The sequence below is a fragment of the Ambystoma mexicanum genome, chromosome 2p, assembly GCF_040938575.1.
Source record: "Ambystoma mexicanum isolate Mex_15411 chromosome 2p, UKY_AmexF1_1, whole genome shotgun sequence".
Lineage (NCBI taxonomy): Eukaryota > Metazoa > Chordata > Amphibia > Caudata > Ambystomatidae > Ambystoma > Ambystoma mexicanum.
The window spans coordinates 833,915,721-833,925,852 of record NC_090923.1 but is presented as its reverse complement, the minus strand read 5'-3'; the positions used below and the strand labels follow the sequence as shown (position 1 = coordinate 833,925,852).

The following is a 10,132-nucleotide window of genomic DNA, read 5'->3' as shown; positions in this document are numbered from 1 at the left end:
GAAGACGGTTTCGCGTGTGGAGGCCGACTCCCGTTGGTGACACTTCACGGTCATTGGGAACATTTGAAGTTGGTTCCATTGAGTCCTCAGCGGCGGATAGAGGCGGACCGGGCTGACTGGAACTCAGCACCGAACTCCGTTGGACTGTACACTATCACTATCAGTACTTCCAAGGATCAGTTCGCCTCCAGCGCCTAACAGCCGCACAACAGCCGATGGGCTTTTCCCCGCCGGGCTTAACGCTGCGAGGGTGGATGGCTCGCCGTAAAATAGATGGTCAAAATCACGCGATGTGTCACATGAGCCGATTAAGCTCCGCCTCCTCCAGGAAGCGACACGGCACCAGCAAGAGTCCCTTCACGGCTCACAATGCAGGAGAAAAAAAAAATGTGTAGAAAGGTTTGTTTTCAAATAGGATGCAGTTCAGTTGAAGCAGCAAACTTTGCAGTAAATGTCAAATAAAAGTTTAACTGTGCATGGCTAGCCTGTGGGTGGCAGCAGTGTGCCAAACAAAGTGGGTTTGCAGTGACATCTACCATTTTACTGAAAGCGCATTTCAATTAGTCGTGAACCATTGCCATTCAAGTGCATTTCTCTTAGGTCGACTAGGTAAACTTAAATTACTCAAACTGCAGGTCTGGTGGAATTGTAAAGAAGTTGAAAGCCCCGACTCATCTCACTAATGTCTTACTTCAGCAGTACACAAACATGATGTATTGTTGCTCCTTTTAGGTCTTGGGTACAAATAACTTCTGCTGACATAGTATAGCATTGCTAATCAAATGGGCGTGTTATTTAATAAAGAACATTTTAATCAGCAAATTCTGCTTATCAATTTTTGAAAACGAATGTATGCCTTGTTTTTTAAAATATAGATTAATATAGGTATTTGCTTGTTAACAGCCAATCAGCAAGTTGTAATGATTTTTTTTTATAATTATGACAATGTATTGTGTTTGGTTTAGAACTCCTGATGCAGAGAACGTTCTTTGAAAACTTTTTGTAACTTCTTCCAGACAAGTTATTTTGTACATAAATCAATGTCTTCGTACTTAGCTCAATTATTTTTGGATAAGTGATGCGTACACGTTTCATGCACGATTTTTTTGCTGTGACTATTTTTCATTTATTTGTACGGCGGAGGTGTGGCACGGAACAAAATTGCCTTTTCCGTAAATCTCATCTTCGACATCACATTTTAATGCTAGTGCAAATGCTTTGGATTCTTATAGAATGATTGTCATTTACAAAAGGAAGGTGATCAGTGTGAGTCACAAAATCGGAAAGACATGGAGTGGCCCCAAAAGAAAAACTGGACTACTCACATGACACAATTTATAAGAATATACACATATAATCAATGTTATTATATAATGAAGTCATAAAAAAAAAAAATCACTATACAATACAAAAGGTGCATTTTTTAAAGTGCTGAAAGCACACGGATGATGCCTTTCGGAAAAACAGGAACCTATACAAGTAATTTGTCTCTGAATGTAGCCTCCCCCCAATTACGTTTTCGTTACACCCTGTACTTTGCCTACTCTATAGGTCAAGACTGCCTTTTATGAGATTTTTTAACCAATCAGACATATGCCTTTGAATTCATTCAAGCTCCAGGCCTGTAAAAACAATGGCCATTAGAAAGTTCAAGGTGATAAACGTTATGAAGCGGGGCGTCTGTGACCGTGATAAACAGCAATGAACATACCGAGTCGATAATGATGCAATTATTTATCTTAAATGTAGGGGAAAGTGAGGCGACTACTACAAGTGGAAGACTTGTAACCTATCTGAAAGGTTGTCCAATTTCGCCAATACACTCCACTAATCGGAGGAATAGCAATTTTGTTAACATTGCTTAACCAATCAGAGTTCATATCTCAGTGTTCCTAAAATTAGCTAGCCAATGCTATAGGGACGCGAGTTCAGGACCACGGATTGGCAAATTGGCGGCGCGTGAGATAAACCATTTCATCCCGATAGGTTAGAAACGTGTATGACAAACTTAGAGCCGCACTCCAAACAAGGGCGAAAATAGAAGGACAGTTGACTTGGGGAGCACGAGCCGGCAAAATGCCAATTACGCCATCTTGAACGTTCTTACGTGCCCAAGACGCATGCCCCTCCTTCCCCAGGACGGACTGCATCAGCACACCATCGACGTCATCGCGCTGGGCGACTCAGAACCGCATTTGCCCATAATCTGGCCTATCAGAGAGAGAGAAAGCAAAAACTCCTGCTCTCCCCACCTCTCAATAATGGCTTCTTTGTGACGTCACCGTGGGATGACCACCTCCCTCTACCCCGGCGTGGCCGCCATTTTAAGTGAATTATTTACTGCGGCTGCGATACTTCGGAGTTGTCTCTTTCCCTCTCCAGAATATTCTTATTCCTTTAAGATATAAAATACCCAAAGCCAGCACAAAAGGCCCCAAACCGCCCAATCCAACACCAAAGACTGCTTTAACGTTTCACCCTCCGCATAAAAACAAGTGATCAAAAAAGCAACAATCCGAACGTCTCTTACAGTGAACCCCCAAAAATACGATCACCTGGTCGTGTTTTTGCTGCCCTCATTTGTGGAGAGTATTTCTAAATGTGAGGAAAAATGGCTGTGGAAAGCACGAATGTCAGTCCAACATCCCCAACATCAAACCATGAACACAACAACAACCTCCTCACTGACGAAAGGTCGAGTAACGTGACAAATCTCTCTTCCTTATAATTTTATTTTTTTGTTGTTTCCTTCGCTTTGATTTTTTTGTAACCGATTCTTTGGGAAATAATCGAAAACTTCTTTTTGTTTTCAATAGCGGACGAAAGGTAAATGAAAGAAAATGGCGGGGAGGGGGAGGCGGGTGTTCCGCTTCTTTAAAGCGAAAACTATGTTGTGAAGGGGGGGAATTCATATTTTTGTGAGGAAATCTAGTTCTTGTATTCTCGCCGAGAAAAAAATCAACATGTATGAGGATGCTGTTAAGTAGAAAACGACCAATTTTTTTTTTTTGCATGAAAGTATTTTCTTTTTATATCCCATAATTGCGGTGGCTGGGGTTCATACACCCCATTGGTCATGGTTGCTGTATTTATAATAAGTGGTACACTTTACACTCTAAACGTTCTGGCTTTAATACTGACCTCTGATCCCACCCACTTTTTCTTTAGTTTCCTGTTGACATTTTTCATAGACTGCCTGACTTATACATTTGCCCTCTATATTAATTGTACATTCAATGTTGTACTAATAGTACATTTAAGTTACTTAAAAAAATTATCTTCGGTTCAAGAATGCGAAAAAAATATCAACACCCGCAACACCATATATCACAAATTTGCTCGAAAACGTTACATTAGATAAACGAGTACATTGGAAGAAACAAGGATCTCGGCGGTGAACTGTTAATTATTATTAATTTCGTTTTCAATACAGAATTTAAAGAAACAAGACCCTTCTGTTTGCCATTCCTTTATGACTTCATATTTAAACGTTGTTCGCCTATTGGTTGTCATGAGGCCTAATTAACTCATAAAACGCGCTTAGAAATCGCAACTCAAAGTTGCTTGCCAATGGCATTTGTAACAGCAAATCAGATAACCCAAAGGAGCAGAACATTAATCGCAATTCTTATGCCTCGCCTTCTCATAAGAGCACATCCTAGCATTATAACTAAAGCAAAACCGCGAAATACTTAACAGTTTTGAACTTTTGTAAGTGTATAATCATGATACAGCGCCATCATCATTAACCTCCAGTTCTGTGCTATTCATATATATCTTTGAAAACTATTGACGGCCAACTAAGCGACACATTAACACACTTATGAAGCAAACTATTTGTGGTCGTGCCCATTTTCACTAGAATGCCGCCATGCAACGAGAACACGTTTAAAAACCATAAAAGAGTAGATTTCATGTTAGATGAATGCCATACCCACGTTGAAATGCATCGTAACATGAGGTGTACACAAACTGTCTTCTAATCCGTAGGCCGGATCCGGCACCCCTCGCCCTCAGTTCTCGTAACACTAGTTGACTTAGTTCTGCTCAAGTTCCAGGAGAACTGGTTCGGTTAAAAATGTCAATGCACGTTTAAGCAAGCTTTGTCAAAGCAGTCGGCTCAAACAAATCGTAAAACATCAAAATATGCTCGGTACAACGTTTCCCGTAAACTCGATGATTCTGTCCATGAAAATTGTGGGCATTATTTGAAGCATTTTGTAAAAGAGAACTACAGGTGTACAGTGTAACTGATCACCCTACTTGCAGACATTATTTTAACTACAGTGGTTTCGAGGGACTCACTTTGTACAATCTGGAAAATCAGTGGACACGCTGGAGCAGTTGACCCAATGCCCCGTTGCTAGGATGCCTGAAGTGATAAGTAAACCATTGATGATTTCAACCATAATTGTAAACATACACAACAACACGTTATGGCCATTGTCACATTTTCCGAAACAGCAGAATGTATTTACTCATCTTGTTTGTAGCGATGCCCTTTGTATATAGCCAATATCATTTAATCATAACGTACTACGATTGTGCATGCTTTAAATATTTTTACCAAAACATTTGCAATTTGTTTACTAGTTGTTTTTTTTTGCCCTCGACTAAAAACCAACTTGTTGATATGTGTGCATATACTGTATAACCTAATCTGCTCTGCCACGTGGTTGGGTACTGTTCAGTGGAAACACACCTTCATTCGTTAAGGGTATGTACTGTTCCTTTAAATATAATAATTGTATTGCCACCTCTGTGGGAATGAAAAATAGCTCTATACATGCACACACTATTGTATACTTGATAGAAAAGAACACTGTTTTCCTCTGTTAGTGTTACTATTTCTTAGAGCAAAGCAAACTACTCTTAGGAAAAGAGTTGTCTGAATTATTATATTTGGCTATTCATTAGTGTGTCATTTCTTAAGTATAAACACCAGGGGATTAATTAGCAGTCAGGTAAACATACAGAAACACCCTATGGTATTGTTAAAACCTCTGGAGGCTCCCAGTAGCATAGTGGTACTTGTGGTTAGACTGAAACTGGTAACTCAAGCTTACATTTTCTTCTACCAATGGACTGGCAAGAAGATTACAATCGGTCATCCTTTTTTTCTGAATGCTTTTTTAGAGTTCTTTGTTGACTCAATTGCAATTGTAGTAGTTATATGGTTTCATGTGCCCACAATTTTGTTTAAACACAGGAGCCACTATGTTCACCTACCTGAAGATGCATGGATACCATTTGTTTACACCAACCAAGTGTTTCTATCAGAAGTTGTGTATTTCGAAATGCATATTTGTATGATTTGAGCAGATGTACATCCGTTTGATATCATGAATGATTTTGTATGCGCTTGAATGAGTGACAGTTTACTTTTTATTTGGCAATTGGGAACTGAAGTAACTTAATGTACAATACCCCATGATCGAAAGCTCACAGTTGATGCTTATTGAAAGGGTATTGTTCTCTCAAATACTGGGATCCTGGCATGTGTACATTAGGCACTATATTCTTTCTGTACAGCGTTATAAACTCTGCTGGTTTAATATTTCAGTGCACACCCTTTCATATTTCCTACCCACTAGAACAACTCATTTTGCTATCTGATTTAAATTACAGATTGTTTCGATGATTATGGTTAACCAGTATTCGGTATGGCTGACCGTGGTTTGTCTCTCTACCGACTACGATTTCTTAGTGCATACTAGATCTTTCTCGCTCTTGGGGGACATCTCTTTTAGCTCTTGCATGATTTCCTCATAATTACCACACTTTTAGATATCATCCACCATACCTCCATAGTTGTTATACAAATGCAGACCATGAAAGCAGTTTTGAAAGAATGACGCTCTTATTAAAGGTAATTGTGCAGTTATCAGATATTGCAAATCGGGATTGATGGAGCAATTTCAATACTATTGTACTCAACTAATTAAATTCATGTAGGGCACATTGTCTGTGAAACATTGGTCTTTACATGCAATATAGGGAGCACAAACGAGTCCCCTATTAATTGGCACTGTTACTGACAAGGCAAATTCAGATTGAGAAAATGTTGTCCTTCAACAAACATGTTGACAAGGATATGGACATTCAGATGTTCGGCTGCCACATTTGTATCCTCTGGTGCCTACGAAGGAGAGAGAAGGGAAGGCTGAGGCTCTTACCATAGTCCAATCTTGAGATGAAACACGTGTTGCCCACTGTTACTTTTTTGGGGGAAATCAGCTTATGGTACAACTTCTTTAAGCATGAGGCAGAATCTTACCCCTAAGTTGATTTGTGGAGATAGTCATGTTGTCATTAAAACAGACGTCAAGTTGTTGTTTTCAGAAAAGGGTGTGGACAAATTAAATGGGTGTAGAACAAAGGTCCCATATAGGGTTACCACAGTAGTTGATAAACCATAACTTCACTCATGTTTCCATACAGCTGGAGCTGCTTGCACTTCATCAAGAAGCATATAGCTTGCACCTAATTAGGAGCGCGAGCACTGGAGGAAAAGCTGTTTGATTATATTATTTGCAGGACTAAAAAGTGTTTTGAGTTCTTATGTTAAGAGGTGTCATAGACAGAATCTTGGAATCATTTGATGGTTTTCATCTACCAAAGGGTGAGATTTTTGATCAATATAAAGATCACTTAATAATTTTGACCCGGTTGATTTTGGGCACCTTTATGTTCCATATTACATTGGGCCACCGGGACAGCACCATCACCATTTTCTATTAAATAGTCTATGGCCTTCGCTATGGCACCTCTTAATACCATATCTGAGAAGGTCGGGTCATACAGCTTCCTTAGGGGGCAGGGGGGCTACGAGCAGGAGATAGCTCATCCACTAAGAGTACAAACTCAACTGAGGCATGGTCCAAGAGGACCCGAGTGGCGATAAGTTCCTCCGGGACAAAGGGAACCAGAGAGGGAGATAAAAGCAACAAGTAAATCATAGAGAAGCTCCTACGTACGTGTGAAAAATGTTTTTTTCTTCTTTATTTTTTTTTTCCTTTTTAATTGTTTCTATAATTGTGTGCTTTATTTATGTGTATCCAAATTTGTGGAAAAATGTACTTTTTGTACAGGAAAACACAATACACTAAAATAGTGAAGAATAGAGTTGTAGGGAAACCCCATCTGTAACCGATATCCTCCTCTGTGAGCCACATAGTGAGCCGACGAAGCGCCCTATGCCTTTGGATCGCCCCCAGGTCTGTTACAGTCGTCTGAAGTTTGGCCCCACGGAATGTTAGTTGATCTGGAACCTACCGCATCCATGATTCATGATTCGTTGCTTAAAGGAGAAGAAATGGACTCCACTGAGAACATCATACGGCTGGCTTGAATGTCCTGTGGAATTCCGCAAAGACGCTGGGTACGATCCAATTCCACCCAAGCATCATTAAGCAGTCCCAGAAGAAATCGTTAAAAGGGCGCATAGTCCGGCAGATTAGCATTGCTAACCGATCCAGGAACGCCATGTAGCCTGACGTTGTTGCGCCGTGACTGGTTCTCAATTTTCTCCTACTTATGCTCTAGGGCTTCACACCTCCATTCCAGCTCCAGAAGGCACTGGGAAGTGTTGGTAGATTCCAGGTTCTGCTCACAGAGAGCATCTTTGATGTCCCCAATACGCTGTTCCGCCTCCATGAACCACTTATCAAGCGTTGCGACTTTTGCGTAAAGATCAGCAACCCTGTTTTGGAGTTCTTGTTCGGCTCCCCAGCAGATTGACCAGATCTTGTCTAGTAGAAAGTAGGGCCATGTCCTCGTCCCTCTCCTCGGGACAGTGCCCCAACACCACAGCAGTATCACTCTTCTTAGGTCCCTCTCGAGCATGTAACCGAGACGCAATGTCACCACCTCTAGGGGTCTTCAATTGCTTTGCCATCTCAACTCCAGATACTTAGATCCCAGGGTGGCCCCAGAATCTCCAGTGCCAGATGAAATCAGGCAATGTACAGTACGTGTACAGGAACTAAAGTGATTGCAGCAAACAAACCCGTAGTAGGGATCATAACACTTTGAGGTACCACTCCACAAGTTGAGCTATGGCCCCTGAAGGAGCACGCCACCGGCAGAGAAAGAGACCCAGAGTGCGCAGCGTTCCATGCAGAAGGATCGAGTGAAGCAGTGAAGATCAGGTATCAGTCAAAGGCCAATACACACCTCTTTCTCCCCTGTGTGGAGATGAGGGTCCGCCGCTCTGCTCAGGATGCACAGAGGTCGCAGGCACCATGTTGGGATTGGCGCCATCTCCACGCTGCATAATCGCGAGCTTGAATCTCAACGAAACAAGGACAACGGGCTCCGAAACGTAGCCCCCACACGCCTCAGTGAGTCTCCCGGCGGGAACAGGGTCTTCAGGTTCCGGTGGGACCACCGGGCAGCAGCCTATGCTCTGCAGGCCTGGCGCTGTCTGGAGACTAGCAAGGAGGCATCCTCACGTAGGCCTCCCAAGCCACATCCAAAATAATCTTTTCCTTTTACCCAAATATATCATTCCTGGATCTGGGGTATTCATTTCTCCAACTGGAAGGTTCTGTGTATGTAATTGTGCTGTTGTTACATTGTCAGTTTCTTTTTATATTCATCCTGGGCACCCATGAACATAATGATGATGATGCTGCTCTGAGGATTGGTAGCATGCATTTAAGGAGCAGTTGCAGTGATGCCCGCTAATAGGATTCCTTGAGAATGCCAAAGTTAGGATCTTCTGGGTGAACGCCTGTGCTCATTGCTGTCACAGATCTGGCAGGGTCTCCTAAAAGGTTCAGTGTTTTTAACAGTTTAATGTGTATCTACTGTTAATGTGAGAACATGTAGATTGTTCATGCTAAGCACCAGGCTCAAAAAGGGAGTACACTAATTGCCATCCATACCTCTCACTTTTCCCCATAAGCTCAGTGTCTCCAGAGCTCTGGTCCTCTCTAGGCTGGACTATTGCAACAGCCTCTTTCTATCTTCCTGCCTCTACTCTTTGACCTTTACAATTTATCCAGAACAGGACTGCGAGACTTGTCCTTGGCCTTAAACCCTGGGATTGTAACTGTCCAGCTCTGAAATCTCTTCACTGTCTCCCTGTGGCTTCAAGCATCAACTTCAAGACCCTCTACATCATCCACAATGCTTTCCGGGGCCTGGAACTGCTCTACCTCCAACGTTCTCTTCCAAAACATCTTCCTTCTCGAACTCTCCACTCATCCACATCCAACTCTCTGAGGGTCAGGCGCTTCCCCAAGCAGAGAGTTGAGTGGGGGCAGATCTATCTCCTCGACTGGGGCCTCCCTCTGAGGTCTCCCTCTGCAACAGCCTCCCTGCCTCTCTCAAACTTGAGCAGAACCACCTCGGGTTCCGGAAGTAACTCAAGACCTTCCTTTTCGCTTCCGCTTTCTCTATTTCTCGCCCCTGCTAATGCACTTGGCTGCTCTGCGCACTGGTCACCCTCTGAACTTGGGCCCAGGCTCCTGCATGTCCAGTTGCCCTCGCACTGCCTAGGGACTCCTCAGCTCTTAAGGGTCTGTATCTGCAACCCTTCAGTCCCTTCTCTCTGCACTCATGAGCCACCCACTGGCTGCACTTGTGTCTTAACTGCTCCCCCGGTTCTTCTCCCTTTCCCTGCTCTTGCACACATGAGAGATCTGAATGACACAAGGCCTAGTAAGATTGTTATTTTTGTCCTCGCTTTGTTTCCCCATCCTTGTCTTGGCACGCCTAGGAACACTTCTGTACAGGCGCATTATAAATGCCATATCATATCATGGGCTTTCCCTTCCAATCGCAGGCATCCCTAAATCTCAGGTTTCCCCACTAGTGATCAATAACACCTACTTTACTAAGGGTAGCTTAGATGGGGGCCTAAAGGTAAATGCCTTATCTGTTTCTGGGGTTCTTCTAAGTATACAAATTTCCAGTGTATTAAAAACAGGGGATGGTTTTTTTTGTGCCAATTGCAGACATCCTGGTCCTCTCATACTTGCCCGCACCTTTCTCTCTCTCTCCTTTCCCTTCATCTTACTACTCCTCTTCCTTCCCTTTCTATGCTACTCCAACATTCCCTTTCCTCACTCTCGTCTTCCACCACACTTTCCAGTACCTCCGATATACCACACACTCTCTCCTGTTA

At 42.6% G+C, this 10,132-nt stretch overlaps 1 protein-coding gene across 2 annotated transcripts in view; it reads left to right on the top strand.

Moving 5' to 3' along the window:
- Positions 1 to 2,322: 2,322 nt before the first annotated feature.
- Positions 2,323 to 10,132, top strand: part of ZC3H4 (zinc finger CCCH-type containing 4) — a 748,106-nt gene continuing 740,296 nt past the window's right edge. For both annotated transcript variants that reach the window (XM_069644536.1, XM_069644535.1), the window contains exon 1: positions 2,323 to 2,694. In XM_069644536.1, coding sequence (XP_069500637.1) covers positions 2,612 to 2,694 — 83 coding nt within the window. In that variant the 5' untranslated portion in view covers positions 2,323 to 2,611. The remainder of the gene's footprint in view (positions 2,695 to 10,132) is intronic.